A 20,359-nucleotide genomic window follows, 5' to 3' on the forward strand; every position below is an offset into this window, starting at 1 on the left:
AGCCTGCGTGCCTAGAGCCCGTGCTTGGCAACAAGAGAAGCCACCACAATGAGAAGCCCGCACACCACAACGAAGAGTAGCCCCCACTCATCACAACTAGAGAAAGGCCGTGTGCAGCAACAAAGACCCAATGCAGCCCAAAAATAAATAAATAAATTAAAAAAAAAAGTAAATAATAAAATTTGGAAGACTATAAAACAAAATTAAAAATATATAACAGATTAAAGCCTTTTCTGGAGTTTTAAAAAATTCTTTTTATTATTTAAAAAATTTTTATTTTATACGGGAGTATAGTTGATTTACAATGTTGTGTTAGTTTCAGGTGTACAGCAAAGTGGGTCAGTTATACATATACATGTATCTATTCTTTTTCAGATTCTTTTCCCATTTAGTTTATTACAGAATATTGAGTGGAGTTCCCTGTGCTATATAGCAGGTCCTTGTTGGTTATCTACTGTATACATAGTAGTGTGTATATGTTAATCCCAAACTTCTGATTTATCCCTCCCCTCCACCTTTCCCCAGTCTGGAGTATTTTCTGACCTTAGATTCTTTTTTTTTTTTTTTCCATTTTATTTTTACTTATTTATTTATTTTACTTTTTATTTTATATTGGAATATAGCCAATTAATAATGTTGTGATAGTTTCAGGTGCACAGCAAAGTGACTCAGCCATACATATACATGTATCCATTCCCTCCCAGACTCCCCTCCCATCCAAGCTGCCACATAACATTGAGCAGAGTTCCTTGTGCTATACAGTAGGTCTTTATTGGTTATCTATTGTATATATAATACTGTGTATATGTTAATCCTGAACTCCTAATTTATCCCTCCCCTGCACCTTTCCCCAACCTGGAGTATTTTCTGACCTTAGGTTCTTGATATAATAGTTAATTTTTCTTGCTCCTTGTTAAGAAAAGTTAAAGTGGCAGGATAAAAATAAAGGAGAAATTATTTGTGAGTCCATCATTTAGAAAGTGCTTCACTAATTGTGAAATCCATTTATTGGGTTACAACCAGCATTTTAAGTAAATTGATGATATAAAATAGAATAGATTTTATCTACCTGGATGTGTGTGTGGCTGTTACGTTAAAACCTACTTTTGGTTGCGGTTAGCAAAGTTTGAAAAACCCTGTTTAATGTTTGCATATGCCTACTAACATTTCTGTGTATGTTTTAAAAATGTCGTCTATTCATTTACTTGGGTATTTGAGAATCTACTGTTTCTCCTCCGTACCTCCCCAACCCCCATTCATTGAGTAATCACTATGTGCCGGATACTGTTCTAAGGGATTTACATATATTAGATCCCTTGTCTCCTATTACATGAAATTTTTATCCCAATTTCTCAAAAGGAGAAACTAAGTTTCCTAGTGATTAATTAACTTGCTCAGAGTTATATATTGGTAAGTTATGGATCTGAGATTCAAACCCAAGCCTATTCAGAGTCCATTCTTCTAACCACCAAGCTTTATTGCCGGCTGTGTGAAGTCACTGTGATAAATGCTGGCGATACATTTGAAATGGTTCTTGATCTTATGGAACTTAACATATTTATATTTATAAATATATTTATAATTTTATATACTTTATATATATATATACACACACACAACATGTAATGTGAGAAAACACCATTTATCTATCTATCTATCTTATCTATCTGGCTGTGCCAGGTTGCCACATGTGAGATCTTTTAGTTGCGGCATGCAGGATCTAGTTCCCTAATTGGGGGTCGAACCCGGGCCCCTTGCATTGGGAGCGTGGAGTCTTAACAACTGGACCACCAGGGAAGTCCCAACACTATATATAGTTAACTAACCATGTTTATAATTAGAATATTACCATGTTATAAATTTCAACATTACTGACTTATTGCCATCATATGGATGTGCCATGATTTAATTATTCCTGTGTTGTTGGAAATTACCAGTCCTTGCTTGGTAATATTGCAGTGAGCCTCGGAATGCATTCATTATTGTCATTTCAGCTTACTATGTGAGGCTGTTTATAAAAGCATAGAAGTTTGAAGTTACTGGCATTTGTTTCTAATTACATTCCTGAAGCTTATGTTTTAGCAGTAGTGCTGATCTTATACCTTAATAATCATTGTGTATTATAAATTCAGTAGTCAGAAACAAAACAAACAAAATTCAGTAGCCAAAAACTGGTGTCCATGTTAAATCATCTTCTTTCAAAGTCTCTGTTGTCCTTGATATTGTTGCAGCACGTATAAGCCATTTCTAAATAATTTCTTCAAATCACTCGAATATTTGTGTGCCTAACATATTTTAGAGCACATGAGACAAGCACTCCATCACGAACGTTCTGTATTTAGCTGTCAGTTATGTGTCCCAAATGGGGTTTATAATATTTTCACATGCTTAAGTCCTGAGTGCCAATTGTGTTCCAGGCTTTGGTGGTTAGATAATAGTTTTACAGAGATGAAAGACAAAAGCTACCCCCTTTGGACACAACATAGTGAAGGAGGCCGTAACAACTGTCATGAAAATGTATTTCTGTCTCTTCCAAAAGAAGTGAAATGTTTTGCAGACAATTGCATAGAGTTTTTTTTTTTGCATAGAGTTTTAATACACATTAATTTTGCAATTAAAGTTATGTAATTGGGGGACTTCCCTGGTGGTACAGTGGTTAAGACTCCGCCTGCCAATGCAGGGGACACGGGTTCCAGACCTGGTCTGGGAAGATCCCGCATGCTGCGGAGCAACTAAGCCCTTGCACCACAACTGCTGAGCCTGTGCTCTAAAGCCCGTGAGCCACAACTACTGAGCCCAGGCACCACAACTACTACTGAAGCCCGCGTGCCTAGAGCCCATGCTCCGCAATAAGAGAAGCCACCTCAATGAGAAGTCTGCAGACCGCAACGAAGAGTAGCCCCTGCTCGCCGCAACTAGAGAAAGCCCGTGCACAGCAATGAAGACTCAACACAGCCAAACATAAGTAAATAAAAAATAAATATATTTATTAAAAAAAGGTATTTAGTTGGGCATCAGAATTTCTCGGGTTTTTTTTCGGCCGCATTGGGTCTTTGTTGCTGTGCGTGGGCTTTCTCTAGTTGCAGCGAACAGGAGCTACCCTTTGTTTTGGCACTCGGGCTTCTCATTGCGGTGGCTTCTCTTGTGGCGGAGCACGGGCTCTAGGCACGGGGCTTCAGTAGTTGCAGCACACGGGCTTCAGTAGTTGCAGTGTGTGGACTTCAGTAGTTGTGGCACGTGGGCTCAGTAGTTGTGGCTTTTTGGCTCTAGAATCCCAGACCAGGGATCAAACCCACATCCCCTGCATTGTGAGGCGGATTCTTAACCACTGCGCCATGAGGGAAGTCCCTGATGAAGATTTGTTAAATGACTATTTAATTTCTTCCTGTAAGTTTTGAACCCTTAAATATGGTAATTCTGCAAAATTCTGTTTCAGCAATTTAAAAAATGGTTTCTTTGAGTCATCTAACTTGTTACCACAAACACTGGTATAGTAGTTCTGTTGATCACTTCTGCAGGCAGTTTTTTTTTTTTTTTTATAGCTACTCTTTTTTTTTTTAATAATTAATTTATTTATTTTGGCTGCGTTTGGTCTTTGTTTCCATGCGAGGGCTTCCTCTAGTTGCGGCAAGCGGGCGCCACTCTTCATCGCGGTGCGTGGGCCTCTCACTATCACGGCCCCTCTTGTTGCGGAGCACAGGCTCCAGACGCGCAGGCTCAGTAGTTGTGGCTCACGGGCCTAGTTGCTCCGCAGCACGTGGGATCTTCCCAGACCAGGGCTTGAACCCGTGTCCCCTGCATTGGCAGGCGGATTCTCAACCACTGCGCCACCAGGGAAGCCCTGCAGGCAGTTTTGGAATGCAACGTGAGTGCTGGTTTCTATTCAAATTTGACGTTACTTAGGAGTTTCCTGTCCTTAATTTGGGGAATTTTTCCAGTGCTTTTTGTTACTCTTAGTTTAACATGGTTTGAAGCATTGTAGAGAGCTGACCATCTGCTCGCTCTTTCTCTCTTTTTTTTTAATTACTGATAATCTGACTGAATGGCCTCACCTCCCTCACCTAATAAATGGTTTGCTTTCCATGAGGCTAAGACTGGTAACAGCAGTCCATGGGAAACATGGTAGTGCACCCTCTTAAGGAAAATAACTTTTATGCTTATTTTTGTTTTGTCAACTAAAATCTATATTGATAACTACCGTGATTTACAAGTCAGCTTTAAAAGATCTTCAAGTGCATAACTTCATGAAAAAACTGGATCTCATTTGTAAGAATCAAATGAACTTTCTGATTTGAGTTATTAAATATGATTCTAAGCCTTCTTAGTGGCTTTAGTGAATGTGCATATAGTCTCTTGTTAAACCATAGCTTAAAAATCTGTTTATATACACTGACTACATTTTGAGTCAGCAGCATTTATAAAATTAGATTATTGTTAGATCAGCCAGGTTGAAAAATAAAACTTAAGTTTGGATTTGATTGCTTCTGGGAGATAGATTGGCAGAGCAACGTGAGTGTGAGTTTTAGAGTTGGACATGTGAGACAGAATATCTGACCAACCTCTTTCAGTCTCAGATGCATTATGTTGAACAGATTAATGCTTAAATGTCTATGAGCCTCAATCTCCTCACCTGTAAAAGGAGGCAACTGGTCAGTCTTATGAGTGGTAAATCAGGATGAAATAAAATACCATTAAGTCCCTAGCATGATTCTTGGCATATTGTCAACAAATGTTAGCCCCAATACCACCTCCTTCCTCCAGCAATATTTTACAACAATGTTGCATAGAGCAAGTGTTGAAATTCCAGCTAGAGGGTCTAGATTGAAGGCCTAGTTCTTTTCTCATATTGCATGTTTTCTTTGGTCTGTCACTTGACCACAGAGTGTCAGTGTTCTCCTCTGTAAAATGGCGTTATGAAAAATTAAATGAGATAATGAGTAAGTGTTACAGACCTAGGCTTTTATTCTTTCCTTTATTATCTAATGTATTTATATCCTGCCTTGTTTCCCAGTGATTAACATCATTCTTTATGTGCAAGGGAGGAACTGTACTTCAGGAACATTAACCTGATAGTCCAGAGTTTATTTGGAGGAACAGAGTGTAGGAAACAATGTGTGTTTCCTCCCAGGAGGTTGTAACACATATAGCGCCTTTGAAAGGTTTTAAGCTGGAGGGGGAAGGGTCGGGGGTTGCACTAAAGCGGTAAAATGATCAGTTTTAAAGATGGTTGTGGCTACAGTGATTTCATTGGACCAGGGCCCTTGTTTCTGTTCTTCATTAGTATTTTCCCAATTATGCCACTATTACCAGCTTTCTGAAGAGTGACCTATATTTTGTAGTCTGTATTCCCTACAACCTGCAATAAATCTAAATCTCAGGAATATGTAATTTTTCTGACAGTGGACCTGAAAAGTTTTCATCAGTTGAATCTACCCTTTCAAACAGGAAATAATTTCTCTTTCTCTTTCGCACGTACTTTTTAGCTCTAGCTGGGAAACTTTGTTGTCTGCCATTCCTTGTCTGTTAACCTTTGCACGAGCTGCCCCACAAACCCAGAGTATAACAGACCTCTCCCAGCTACTTTCTTTCCTTGGAAGCCCCTTTTATTGCTTGCTTTTATTAAAAGTTTCCTATCAGTCATCCTAAAGTAATGTTAACTGCTTTATGACATAAATGTATGTGTATTACTGATAATTTATCAGTTTTACTTCCTTCGTGTAGGTTGAGTATTCGTTCTTTCTTGTAACTATAGAGTGCCAAACTTGAAGCAGAAGTAGAGTGAATTCTTAGATTTAAAATGTGATACATAGACTTCTTACTGTATCATTTAAGTAATGAAGTGTTTTTAATGTTTTTATGTAAGAAAGGTGGAGTGGGGTGAGGAGGAAGGAGGAATCAGGTAACCTGTCAAGGCAATCACAGAGAAGCACTAAAACCTGATAGTTAGCCATGGATCTGTTCATTTATCTGCATGCTCTTCATAGAAGTAAGCTTTAGAAACTGTAACTTTTTACAGTTTAATGACTTCCATGGAATTAAAATGATTCAGTAATATTAACACCAGAAGGGGCATTGTTTGAAGGAATCCCTGTTGTGTCTATTAATGAGTTCCCTTTTATGCAGGTGTGTGGGTGATTGCCAGCTCTCATTCAACACAGAATAGAATAGTTGGTCAGAGGTGAACCTGGCACCTACCAAGTATTCAGACCTGTCTTTTAGGTTATTTTCATTCCTTGAGAAGAAAACTGAAGAATCAGTTGGGGTAAAGAGATTTGTGGGCTTTGGATAGATCTCTATAAAGCAAGGGCTGTCACTCTGACCACTAAGCATGTACTCCTCCTCATTCACATCAGGGTCATATTAAAAATGTTACGTGGTAGTAGCAGTAGCTGCTTTGTTTTTCTTAGCCGTGGCAGCAATTAACACAGTGCACTCACTAGTGGCTTAACATACCAACACTTAAGTCCTTATTTTTTGTTTTTGTTTTTAAGTCATTGAAATTATGAAACTGTCATTCCAATGGAAGCATTATAGTTCTTCGGAACCATTATGATCTCAAAAGGAAAGGAGAATGATACAGATACACTGGCTGAGGTGTTTTGAGGTGCATCGAAGTGTTCCAGCCTGTGGCTTACCTTAACATGTTCTTGAAGTACCATGGCGTGGATTAAAAGGTATGCTTTAGAAATCTTCCAGTGGCCCCAAGGTCATGCGTAGAGTGAACACTCATGGTTCTATATTTAATTATTGCATATTTTAAGATATTTTAATATTTAAATTGCAGATGTGGTTATGGAGTTATGGCAAAAGTATTTTTTGTTGTAAAAACATGTATCACAAGCTTGTTGAGTGATTCCCCACCCCCCTTTGAGATATGGTTATAGGAGACACTAGGGTAGATATTTTTGCTAGATTTTAATAGTAATGGGCTATAGTTTCTTTCACGAAATAGTTTAGTGATTATTCATATGTTAGTCTGTAATTATCTTTCTGGTTTACATCATAACTAGTTTCTCTGTAGTGCTGTCATTTCATGGTAGCCTGAACAGGAAATAATTGGATACAGTTCTTCAGTTGGAGTGTTAATTTGACCAAACGAAATAATTTTTACTTGGACCATTTATAGTTTGTGCTTGTTTTTGTCTTTTACAAAGAATTTTTACTGAGAGGAAAATGAGTAATTCTTTACTAATACTGTGATTGTTGTCTCTTCACCACCGTATGTATACAGTTAATCTTTCATGTGTTTGTGGTATGTAGTCCCACTGTTACTTGTGGTTGCTAGTAGTGGTAATTCTAGGCTTCATATTACCCACTTAACCATCAAAAATCTTTAAGGTTTTTATGTTCATAACATTTTATTTGAGTGACGTAGTCAAACCATTTCTTAATTATTGGAAACCTTGGAAACCTAATTTTGTACTGTTTGCTTGCTACTGGATGTTTTCTTGGGGTAGTGGAAGTGAATCAACCCAGGGAGAATGCTGAGTTCATAAAGTTACATCGGGTTCAAAATTCTTTATCTTTTAGGTAATGAAGGAAAACATGTTGGGAAGATAGATGTTTAAATCATGGATATATAAGTGTAATAGAAATACTTTGGTGCAGCCTGTAATTTTTATCAGTCTACCTTATGTTAAGATTCTCTTGACGTGTCAGCAGTTAAATTATTAATGGAATTTAGTTATTAAACCTAAGACAAAACTGCTTTATATTAAATTCTGGTCTATAATGACAGTGAATCAAGTTTCAAGGTGAAGTCAGCTGCCTGTTAACCAAGTTCAACCAGGTATTTTATGTCCAATACAACAGTGTCTACTCTCCAAAAAGATGGTTTCTTTGGTTGGAGATGGTATTTGATACATTGTTTACAAAATATATTTCTCCATAATATTTGCCACTTCAACTTAAAAAAAAATCTCTTTTTAGGGTAGTACTTGGGCATCTGTTTGTTTTAATGCCACAGGGATTCTTGATGCACAGCCAGATTTGGGAACTCCTTTCTCTTTGGAAGAGTTTATAGCTTGGTGGTTAAGAGCTTAGATTCTGTGGCCAGCTGATCTGTGTTTCAAATCTGGCACTACTTTTTTTGTTTTGACAGGTTGAAAGAATGATCTGGGAAAAAAATAAACTTGTGTATTAAAAATATAATACCGTAATTATATATTACATTATATATGTGTGTGTATATGTATATATACACACACATATATATAAATAAATTCCATACACATTTAGTGTAGGATTGAGCATGCAAGAAGCCAGTGTTAGATTAACAGTGATGATGATTATTTTTATTTATTTATTTTTAAATTTATTTTATTTTATTTATTTTTGGCTGCGTTAGGTCTTTGTTGCTGCCCGCGGGCTTTCTCTAGTTGCGGCGAGCGACTCTTCGTTGTGGTGCACGAGCTTCTCATTGCAGTGGCTTCTCTTGTTGCAGAGCACGGGCTCTAGGCGCATGGGCTTCAGTAGTTGTGGCTTGTGGGCTCTAGAGCACAGGCTCAGTAGTTGTGGCACACGGGCTTAGTTGCTCCGCAGCATGTGGGATCTTCCTGGACCAGGGCTCGAACCCATGTCCCTCGCATTGGCAGGTGGATTCCCAACCACTGCGCCACCAGGGAAGCCCGATGATGATTATTAAATGCCAGATTAGGAACCTCTTTTCTGCGGGGTGAGATGCTATTACATTATTTCTTTTTCTGAATCTTATACTTTCTTCTGTGATCTTCCTAGAGTTAAATAAACAATCACTCTTTGACTAATGTTTTCAATTCTTTGAGCTTTTTCTCATCAGTAAAAGAAGGTGGCCACTGGAGACTGGTAATTTATCTCTGGTTCTCTTATCCTGCTAGGTCGATTTGTGTGTCCTTTAAAGCTGTGTTTTTCAAATTGCAGGTTTCAGGCCATTCACTAGTGGGTCAAGAACTCGATTTAGTTGGTTAAGAACTCGATTTAGTGGGGGTTATGATCAGCATTAAGACATGTATTGTAATAGAAAATAAAATCAGTGCAGTGTATGTAGAAAAGAGCATTTTTTAAAAAAAACTTATTTCATTTTTTTTAAAAAGCTGAAATAAACAAGATATATGCACATTTATGTGTATGTTGCTTGGATCGTTTTGGTTCCACTCAGTGTATGCCTCCCATGGTCACAGATGTCCCTGAGATGTGGTATTAGGTTTATATTGTTTTTCCTTGCTGAGAAAAAGTGACCAGGATAGGTTCCAGTCTGTGGCTTCTAATGGTATGCCATATTCTCTATGTCATCTTCAAGGATCTTCCTACCATGCTTTGCGTTACAGGAGAATATCTAAGGAGCAGGGAGAAAAGGGGAACATAATAGCAGCAGCTGATGAGTGGCATTAACTAAGGATATTTTATCAAGTAGAGTAATCTAGTAGACTGCCCCTTGGCATGCATTCTGTTAATGTGTTAATCAACTCATAGATCAGTGGTTTTCAAACTGCCAGTGGTAGCCCATTCTGGAGTCAATTAAATAAGTTGCTATCCTCCCTTACTCCCCCCCACCCTGCAAATTATATGAAGCAGAAAAGAACAGAATAGGAAATGCCATGAATGGATCATATGATATAGTTCTGTAAAACTCTTGTTTTGAGGGTATGTATGTGTACTGTATTGCAGACCTAAGTTCTGATAATGATCATCTGGGAAACTGTATGGCACTCAGTCTTATAAATCCATATTGTCAAACTGACCTCAGCCAGAGAAGACTTCACATATCTAAAACAGGATTGTTAGCTCAGTAGTTTTCTCTCTGACAGTAGGAAACAGTTAGCTATGAAACCTTGTTTTTTGTTGTGTTATTTGGGGTGAGTGTGTGTATGTGTGTGTGTTTTCTTGCTTGCTTGCCCTCGTAAATATTTAAAGGCTCATAGGTTAGAAATTTATAATATTTCCTAGTTGTGAAGGAATTTACTTTCTTTGCATTGATGAAAATGACCCATGCAATTAAAAAGTACCAAAAAACTGATGATACATACTAAAATCCACCCACTTCATTTTCCCATTCCTTGTGTCTTAGGACTTTTTCATATACCAGGTACTTTTTTACTTCAGAAGGTAAATATAAAAGTTTAATGTTGCCAAAAAAATTAACCTTAAATTAGATATGTCACAAATATTTAAGGTAGTCAAATGTTAGAACTTCTGTTTTTGTGAGGATTTTGATAATATTTAAAATTTTATTTTTCTTGGATTAGTGCCTCTGCCTATTCCAGTGTCTTCATAACAGCAGATATTTGCTTTACAGATATATTGAAGATGATCACAGAGTTTCTGGTGAATATTTTTTAAAAAGTAAAGCTTCAGAGTAGTACAGTATCAGCATATTCATGTTTTAAGATTGTGTTTGAAATACAGTTTCCTCCTTCCTAGAAAACAATACGAGAATGACGATTTCTGGTAAATTGTTTCACAACAATGGAATTTGTACATTAGTTTTCTACACTCAGGAGTTGAACAATGGATAAAAATCTTTGCCAAAATAAGAGTCCAAAAGATAATAAGTACAATTCATGTTTCTCTGCAAGTTCTTGGAAATTGAGTCAAAAACATATATGGTTCCTGCTCTGAATTGGGTATGATGTATTAAACCTAGAAATTATCTTTTGGAATTACAGAAGATAGGTAAAGAAATCCCACCTCCCTCCCGCCCCGTGGGTTAACTGCCTTCATGTTGGTGGCTTGTCTTTGCATCAGTGCGTAAAGACATACTGTTGCTAGTGATGCGGGCAGGGAACAAGAACCTGTGGATTCAGAGAATGGGAGAGTTGAATCCCTTTTTTCTATTACTGTTTCCCCAAGTGTCCCCCCACCCCCACCCCAACCTGGTCTTCTCCCAGACTGTCCAACCTTTTCTCCTCTTATCAGTAGCATTGCTTAGCTTTTCATCATTATTTCAGTCATATTTACTTCCAGCGTCATCACTTTCTGCCTCATGCTGCTTATCCTGTTGAGTGCAAGGTTTCATGTTGTCACTTCGTGGCATTTGTTTGTGCACAACCGTGTCCCTTTTACTTTGGTTATCATAACGCACAAGAGCAGCTTGTCATCTTTTTCTTTCAAAGATTTTTCCTCCTAAAGCGTAGTTTTTTTTTTTTTTTTTTTTTTTTTTTTTTTTTTTTTTTTTTTTGTGCTCAAAGCTTGTCATCTTTTTCTTTCAAAGATTTTTCCTCCTAAAGCGTAGTTTTTTTTTTTTTTTTTTTTATTATTTATTGATTTATTTGGCTGTGCCAGATCTTAGTTGTGGCAGGCAGGATCTTAGTTGTTGCAAGTGGGATCTTTTGTTAGTTGCAGCATGTGGGATCTTTAGTTGCGGCACATGGGATCTAGTTCCCTGACCAGGGATTGAACCTGGGCCCCCTGCACTGGGAGCATGGAGTCTTAGCCACTGGACCACCAGGGAAGTCCCTGAAGTGTAGTTTAGGAAGAAACTAAACTACCTTCTAGTATAGTTGGCCAAGAACTGAGAGAACTGACCGGAGGCAGCACCCCAACCGCAGGTCTAGGATTAGAAGAAAGAGCATGTTATAAATTACTGGGTCAGCTGTTAGATATGGCTCCAGTATACTTTTGGTTACTGAAAACAAGTCAAAAACACTCTCTAAGAATGAAGGTTAGATTCTTTGAGAGTATTTAAAAAGATGTTTTCGGGCTTCCTTGGTGGCGCAGTGGTTGAGAGTCCGCCTGCCGATGCAGGGGACACGGGTTCGTGCCCCGGTCCAGGAAGATCCCACATGCTGCGGAGAGGCTGGGTCCGTGAGCCATGGCCGCTGAGCCTGCGCGTCCGGAGCCTGTGCTTCGCAACGGGAGAGGCCACAACAGTGAGAGGCCCGCGTACCACAGAAAAAAAATAAAAAAATTGCCTGCGTGAAATTGCTGAAGACTTACACCTGGTGTATGTAAGTTTTCCTAGCACTTAGTTTTAGACTCAACAAAATTACATGAAAGAACATAAACTTCTAAGGACCTCTTTTCAGCTGTATTGTTTGTAGCCCCATTTAGATCTTGATACCACTTTCTAATAGAATCTGTCAACAACATGGATTATCACTTTTTTGAAGTGTCAGCATACCACATTAAACTACATTGCTGTTGTAGTGCGAGTAACAGTAATTACCTATAGCATGGTATCTTTGCAGGGCATTCTTTATGGGAAAAGTAGACAGTTTCATTAGGGTGAGGAAATTAATCATTGTTTTAGCTCTTTGGACTTGGCAAAATAGTTAATTCCTTTTTCTCATAAAATTTGTGAAGTTAGTATGAACTCGTTTGGTGGACCATTTATAACTTTTTCCTCCACTGTAGAAAATAACTTATTAGACATTTCAGATCAGTTTGTTCATAATCATTTGTTAATTCAAAGTAGTTGCTCTAAATTATATTATACTTTAAGAGCTACGATTTCATGACTGTTTTGTTACCCTTTTAGCAAGATGACTTGCTATTGTTATGGTTCATTCGCTTAGTGAGCACACACTGTACAGAATTGCATTTGAAAACTTAATATTTTATGAAGTTGAGTCAATTTTAATTATGAACAATACATGCTTATAGTGTTGGGCATATTTCTCTAATGTACACTAATGCCATTAAAAAAAATTTGTCCAGCATAAAAGTTACAGCCTAAAAAAATCCCCTGTGCATCTTCAGTTTATTACGGAAACAGGTTGGCATTTTCTTCATTACTGGGATACTTATAATTCTTTAAAGGCGCTAGATTTGACTAATTCCTAGAGCTGTTAACACAGTCAGATTTTCCTGGTTTATTTAAATGTGGCATCGTTCCGTTTTCCCTAGTTGGATTACTACAGCGTTTCATCCTTGAGAATCAGCAGTTCTGGTTTGCTGAGAAATAGTTTACAAGTTAAGAAGTGATTTTTCTGAAACATTTAAATAAATTTTCATATGATAGGGGATTTGTTTAATGGATAAAAGCAAATAGAAGTTAAAATTGGGGAAAAAACAATTATTTTGCGAAGGCAAAGTAAAGTGGTTTAAAGACTAGACTATGGCTTCCTTATATTTTTATATGTAATCTTCAATCTTAGTATGATCAGTGTGTAATCAGAAACAGAGGAAAGTCGTACCTTGTGACTTTTTGAGCTTCAGTTTTCCCTTTTAAGTTTGAAATAATGCCTATCAGAATTGTTAATGAGAGTTAAATGAGAGCATATATAAGTGGATATATTCTGTTTGTTTTTATGTGCTTGTCTGTTTTACTGCATGAGGCCAGTTTAGGGCGCTATGGATATAAAAGTTGTAATAAGAGCTTCATCTAACCTTATGGAATCAGGGAGTGGAGATATAGAAGAAAATTTGGGAATGCAGCTGATAGCATTTGTCAGTGAATTTTTTGTGATGGAAGGCAAGAATGAGGGGAAGAGGTCAATAATACTAGCACTGTAGAGAAGAGAGACCACAGTGTCTTTAGGGAACATGCATGTGTAGAAGTTGGTGAGAAAGGAATGTTAAGAATTAGCTGCTGCAATGGAGCAACTCATCTTTTTTTTTTTTTTTTTTTTTTTTTTTTTTGCGGTACGCGGGCCTCTCACTGTTGTGTGGCCCCTCCCGTTGCGGAGCACAGGCTCCGGACACGCAGGCTCAGCGGCCATGGCTCACGGGCCCAGCCGCTCCGCGGCATGTGGGATCTTCCTGGACCGGGGCACGAACCCGTGTCCCCTGCATCGGCAGGCGGACTCTCAACCACTGCGCCACCAGGGAAGCCCGAGCAGCTCATCTTTAAAGAAAAACTGTGCCCTCATATTTTCTAGTTAGACAGCTGATGTTAGGGGCAGTTGACTAGCCAGTTAACTAGTAAATTTGTAACACAACAGCTTTACATAATTTGAACTCATAGCACAGCAAAATACCAAGTAAATATATAGCATGAATGGCCCAAACTGTGACAGTTAAGTCTACACCTGCTAAGAGTATAGACTTGTTTTCCTCATTGCTGCTATCAAATCCCAAGGCTTTTGCCTCCTGTTCTAGTGTTTTACTACTATAATTTATCAGGGTCTATACTTTTAATCACTTTATGGTGATTCTCAATTCAGAATCTTCCTTTTGCCTGTGCCGAGCCAAGGCTCCTCAGATGGTTGTTGAAGTATTAGGCTGCCTATTGTACCACCCAAGGCAAAGCATTTTGCTGCCAGATTTTGTACCATCAACCTCTGTGCCCGTGTTGTGTATTCCCCTTGCAGAGCCCCATGGCCCCTCCTTGTGAGGCTTGCCTGAGCAGATGCTAGCTGCTGGGCCTGCCTTTTTGGTCCTAGCAGTGTATGAAAGCATGACAGGTTAATGGCTCAGATAAGGTTTGGCAGAAAAGCCATTCTTTAAGCTTTGAATTGTGGTTAAGACCACTTCTTCAGAGTGGTTTTTGGCTTTACCACAAAAATTAGGTTTGATCGTTATAACATGACGTGATAACAGAAAGTTAAGTTACGGTTCAAAAGAAATGTATTGTTTTGGGTATAAACACTCAAGCAGAAAGGCATTTCCTTATTCATGCAGTGGTGTTATTAAAAACGTTCTGGAAATCTTTTCTTCCCTATTCTGAATATATGAATTTTGACCACCTTATTATTTTTGTTTATTGAATAGTCTCCCTTCACTGTCCTATTTTGCATGTTTTAAAATGATAATTGCCATCTTTTATTTTTTTCCCTTAGGGACAGGCTTCTTTGAAAAGGTTTATTAACTCCTTGTAAACCTGAATCGTAGTCTTTCCTTTATGAATTAGACCTTATTTTGGTTACACATCCATAAATGTTCTGGTCTGTGTTATTTAAAAGGGAAATAGGGGCTTCCCTGGTGGCGCAGTGGCTGAGAGTCCGCCTGCCGATGCAGGGGACACGGGTTCGTGCCCCGGTCCGGGAGGATCCCACATGCCGCGGAGCGGCTGGGCCCATGAGCCATGGCCGCTGAGCCTGCGTGTCTGGAGCCAGTGCTCCGCAACGGGAGAGGCCACAACGGTGAGAGGCCTGCGTACAGCAAAAAAAAAAAAAAATAATAAAAGGCAGATGCACTGCAGAATTCAAGTATTTTAGAATACCAAACTGTATCCTAGAGGTTTGGCTATTTAAGAAATTGGCCATAAAATGGTTTGATAGAGGTTGGGCTGGTACTGTCTTCATAATTTTTAGAAAATTGAATTTTCTACGTATTCTTGGTCCTTTTCAACTCAGAAAAAAATGTACTTTGTGAAATTATGATTGATAGGGTAGACACTATCACATGAACAATATAACATATTGTCTTTGTACAGGGAATACGAAAGAGTAATCATCAAAAATTTGACCTACAGATCTACGTGAACATGTGTGTCTGTTTATGCAATAGCTAAGGTATGCTCCCACAGCAGATGTCTTTAGACTTCCTCAATTATATGCATTTATGGCTTTAGAAAATATTTTTTCACTTTCTAGTAATCAAAGAAAAAATGATCCTTTACAATTATAAAATTTAGTCAGTAGTGGAAGTATTGGGAGTGTAATGAAAGGTTTCCTTTCAGGTTTTTTGTTGACCCCTCACTGAAGCAAAATGGGTCTGTACTATAGCATAGAAACTTTTAGGGTCAGTTAGTACATTTAATAATCTTTTCATAATTTTTATATTCATACCTCTTCATATGTTAGTATCCAGAATTGAAGTGTAATTAAATTCTATCTTACTACAGACTACATGGAAAATCATGGACATTATACTCTAGTTACATTTTTTTTGAATTTTATTTTATTTTTTATACAATAGGTTCTTATTAGTCATCCATTTTATATACATCAGTGTATACATGCAATCCCAGTCTCCCAGTTCATCACACCACCACCCCCAACCCCCGCTGCTTTCCCCCCTTGGTGTCCATACGTTTGTTCTCTACATCTGTGTCTCTGTTTTTGCCCTGCAAACTGGTTCATCTGTACCATTTTTCTAGGTTCCACATATATGCGTTAATATATGATATTTGTTTTCCTCTTCCTGACTTACTTCACTCTGTATGACAGTCTCTAGATGCATCCAGTCTCTACAAATGACCCAATTTCGTTCCTTTTTATGGCTGAGTTATATTCTATTGTATATATGTACCACAACTTCTTCATCCATTTGTCTATCGATGGGCATTTAGGTTGCTTCCATGACCTGGCTATTGTAAATAGTGCTTCAATGAACATTGGGGTGCATGTGACTTTTTGAATTATGGTTTTCTCTGGGTATATGCCTAGTAGTGGGATTGCTGCGTGATATGGTAATTCTGTTTTTAGTTTTTTAAGGAACCTCCATACTGCTCTCCATAGTGGCTGTATCAATTTACATTCTCACCAACACTGCAAGAGGGTTCCCTTTTCTCCACACCCTCTCCAGCATTTGTTTAGGTGGATGTCCGTGTCTTGTTCCTGATCTTAGAGGAAATGCTTTCAGTTTTTCACCATTGAGAATGATGTTTGCTGTGGGTTTGTCGTATATGACCTTTATTATGTTGAGTTGGGAGTTTTCCTCCCTCTGCAGTTTTTTAGAAGAGTTTGAGAAGGATGGGTGTTAGCTCTTCTCTAAATGTTTGATAGAATTCACCTGTGAAGCCATCTGGTCCTGGACTTCTGTTTGTTGGAAGATTTTTTTTTCCTCTGGTACGCGGGTCTCTCACTGTTGTGGCCTCTCCCGTTGCGGAGCACAGGCTCCGGACGCACAGGCTCAGCGGCCATGGCTCATGGGCCCAGCCGCTCCGCGGCATGTGGGATCCTTCCGGACCGGGGCACGAACCCGTGTCCCCTGCATCGGTAGGTGGACTCTCAACCACTGCGCCACCAGGGAAGCCCTGTTGGAAGATTTCTAATCACAGTTTCAATTTCATTACTTGTGATTGGTCTGTTCATATTTTCTATTTCTTCCTGGTTCAGTCTTGGAAGGTTGTACCTTTCTAAGAATTTGTTGATTTCTTCCAGGTTGTCCATTTTATTGGCATATAATTGTTTGTAGTAATCTCTTAAAATCCTTTGTATTTCTGCAGTATCAGTTGTGATTTCTTCTTTCATTTCTCATTTTATTGATTTGAGTCCTCTCCCTCTTTTTCTTGATGAGTCTGGCTAATGGTTTATCAATTTTGTTTATCTTCTCAAAGAACCAGCTTTTGGTTTTATTGATCTTTGCTATTGTTTTCTTTGTTTCTATTTCATTTATTTCTGCTATGATCTTTATGATTTCTTTCCTTCTCCTAACTTTAGGTTTTGATTGTTCTTCTTTCTGTAGTTCCTTTAAGTGTAATGTTATATTGTTTATTTGAGATTTTTCTTGTTTCTTGAGGTAGGCTTGTATAGCTATAAGCTTCCCTCTTAGACCTGCTTTTGCTGCATCCCATAGGTTTTGGATCGTCGTGTTTTCATTGTCATTTGTCTCTAGGTATTTTTTGATTTCCTCTTGGATTTCTTCAGTTATTTAGTAATGTATTGTTTAGCCTCCTTGTGTTTGTGTTTTTTACGGTTTTTTTCCCTGTAATTGATTTCTGATCTCATAGCGTTGTGGTCAGAAAAGATGCTTGATATGATTTCAGTTTTCTTAAATTTACTGAGGCTTGATTTGTGACCCAAGACGTGATCTATCCTGGAGAATGCTCTGTGCGCACTTGAGAAGAAAGTGTAATCTGTGGTTTTTGGATGGAATGTTCTATAAATATCAATTAAATATATCTGGTCTGTTGTTGCATTTAAAGCTTGTGTTTCCTTATTAATTTTCTGTTTGGATGATCTGTCCATTGGTGTAAGTGAGGTGTTATGGTCCCCCACTATTGTGTTACTGTCCATTTCCTCTTTTAGCATTGTTAGCAGTTGCCTTATGTGTTGAGGTGCTCCTGTGTTGGGTGCATATATATTTATAATTGTTATATCTTCTTCTTGGATTGATCCCTCGATCATTGTGTAGTGTCCTTCCTTGTCTCTTGTAACATTCTTTAAAGTCTCTTTTATCTATATGAGTATTGCTACTCCAGCTTTCTTTTGATTTCTTTTTGCATGGAATATATTTTTCCATCCCCTCACTTTCAGTCTGAATGTGTCCCTAGGTCTGAAGTGGGTCTCTCGTAGACAGCATATATATGGGTCTTGTTTTTGTATCCATTCAGCAAGCCTTTGTCTTTTGGTTGGAGCATTTAATCCATTCACGTTTAAGGTAATTATCGATATGTATGTTCCTATTACCATTTTCTTAATTGTTTTGGGTTTGTTTTTGTAGGTCCTTTCCTTCTCTTCTGTTTCCCACTTAGAGAAGTTCCTTTAGCATTTGTTGTAGAGCTGGTTTGTTGGTGCTGAATTCTCTTAGCTTTTGCTTGTCTGTAAAGCTTTTGATTTCTCCATCGACTCTGAATGAGATCCTTGCTGGGTAGAGTAATCTTGGTTGTAGGTTCTTCCTTTTCATCACTTTAAATATGTCATGCCACTCCCTTCTGGCTTGTAGAGTTTCTGCTGAGAAATCAGCTGTTAACCTTACGGGAGTTCCCTTGTATGTTATTTGTCGTTTTTCCTTTGCTGCTTTCGATAATTTTTCTTTGTCTTTAATTTTTGCCAATTTGATTACTGTGTGTCTCGGCATGTTTCTTCTTGGGTTAATCCTGTATGGGAGTCTGCACTTACTGGACTTGGGTGGCTATCTCCTTTCCCATGTTAGGGAAGTTTTTGACTATAATCTCTTCAAATATTTTCTCAGGTCCTTTCTCTCTCTCTTCCCTTCTTGTACCCCTATAATGTGAATGTTGTTGTGTTTAATGTCCCAGAGGTCTCTTAGGCTGTCTTCATTTCTTTTAATTATTTTTTCTTTATTCTGTTCTGCAGCAGTTAATTCCACCATCTGTCTTCCAGGTCACTTATCCGTTCTTCTGCCTCAGTTATTCTGCTATTGATTCCTTCTAGTGTATTTTTCATTTCAGTTATTGTATTGTTCATCTCTGTTTGTTTGTTCTTTAATTCTTCTAGACCTTTGTTAAACATTTCTTGCATCTTCTCGATCTTTGCCTCCATTCTTTTTCTGAGGTCCTGGATCATCTTCACTATCATTATTCTGAATTCTTTTTCTGGAAGGTTTCCTATCTCCACTTCATTTAGTTGTTTTTCTGGGGTTTTATCTTCTTCCTTCATCTGGTACATAGCCCTCTGCCTTTTCATCTTGTCTATCTTTCTGTGAATGTGGTTTTTGTTCCACAGGCTGCAGGATTGTAGTTCTTCTTGCTTCTGCTATCTGCTCTGTGGTGGATGAGGCTATCTTTCTAGTTACATTTTAAACCAAATTTATCATTGTGTCAATTTGGGCAAGGTGGTTTCTAAGCTGATCTTGTAATGGGGATAATAGCACCTACCTTAATAAGATTGACGTGTGTGTGTGAAGTGAGATACGCATGCACAGTGCATAGCCTGATCCTGCTGTTGTAGTGTATTCTGTCTGCATAGGGATCATGTTTCTTATTTGCTGTTGTACGTTCCAAGTGTCTACTACAGTGCCTAACATACAGTAGGCACTTTAATATGTTAAATGTTAATGAAAGAACAAAGGAATGAGACTGTAGGAAAACAATTAATTATGCCACTCTCTCTCTCCTTCTTCTTCATCTTGGTTTTAGTTAAGGGAGGCATAGGAAGCCAGTTTAAAAATTAACAAATAGGAAGATTCTAATCCTAGTACACATTCAACCTTTTTCTGTGACACTGCATAATTAGTGATTTTTTCTTTTTTTAAGTGCCTACTCTGGAATAGATTTGCCCCAGCAGAGGACCATAGTTGATCCTGATTTTTTGCCTACTAATTAGGAGAGGAGATTGTAAATTCTGATCTGCAGTTTGGATGGAGAGAAGAAGACCAATTTTGTCAGGACTTATACCCTTATACTAACCCTTCTTGATATGAAATACATACATTCGGGAATGGTATAGCCGAGGACTAGAAATCACTGGCTTCTAAATTTTGATGTTAAAATACAATTTGACGACAATAGGAATAAAGTCTAGGAAAGAACTTTTTTTCAAAACCATCCATTCATTCAAGAAACTTAAATATTTATATATCTAGAAATATATTTATCAATTAAAGTAATATACCTACAGAAAAGCAAAGCACACAAATCATAAATGTACAATAAAGTAAATTTTCACAAAGTGAATATACATGGGTGACCATCGCACAGATGAAGTTACAGAATATTACTAGCTCTTCAGGGACCCTTCTTATAGCTCCTCCTAGTGTCTGTACCTCCCTCTCAAAGGTAACCTGTATTCTTGTGAGTACAGTAGATTAGTTTTGCTTTTTTTTTTTGAATTTCATATAAATAGAATCATACAATTCTTGTACCTTTTTGAGC

The 20,359-nt window shown here is 38.0% G+C and overlaps 1 protein-coding gene across 3 annotated transcripts in view; it reads left to right on the forward strand.

The window, feature by feature from the left end:
* The window catches only part of LOC112400027 (recombining binding protein suppressor of hairless), a 116,314-nt gene that overhangs the window by 37,599 nt on the left and 58,356 nt on the right, over nt 1–20,359 (forward strand). The window contains exon 2 of one of the 3 annotated variants that reach the window (XM_024745543.1): nt 6,492–6,674. The exons of the other annotated variants lie outside the window; for them this stretch is intronic. Within the exon in view, the coding sequence (XP_024601311.1) occupies nt 6,658–6,674 (17 nt within the window). The 5' untranslated portion in view covers nt 6,492–6,657. The remainder of the gene's footprint in view (nt 1–6,491; nt 6,675–20,359) is intronic. 3 annotated transcript variants of the gene reach the window in all.

The sequence above is a fragment of the Neophocaena asiaeorientalis genome, unplaced genomic scaffold, assembly GCF_003031525.2.
Source record: "Neophocaena asiaeorientalis asiaeorientalis breed wild unplaced genomic scaffold, Neophocaena_asiaeorientalis_V1.1 scaffold397, whole genome shotgun sequence".
Taxonomy (NCBI): Eukaryota; Metazoa; Chordata; class Mammalia; order Artiodactyla; family Phocoenidae; genus Neophocaena; species Neophocaena asiaeorientalis.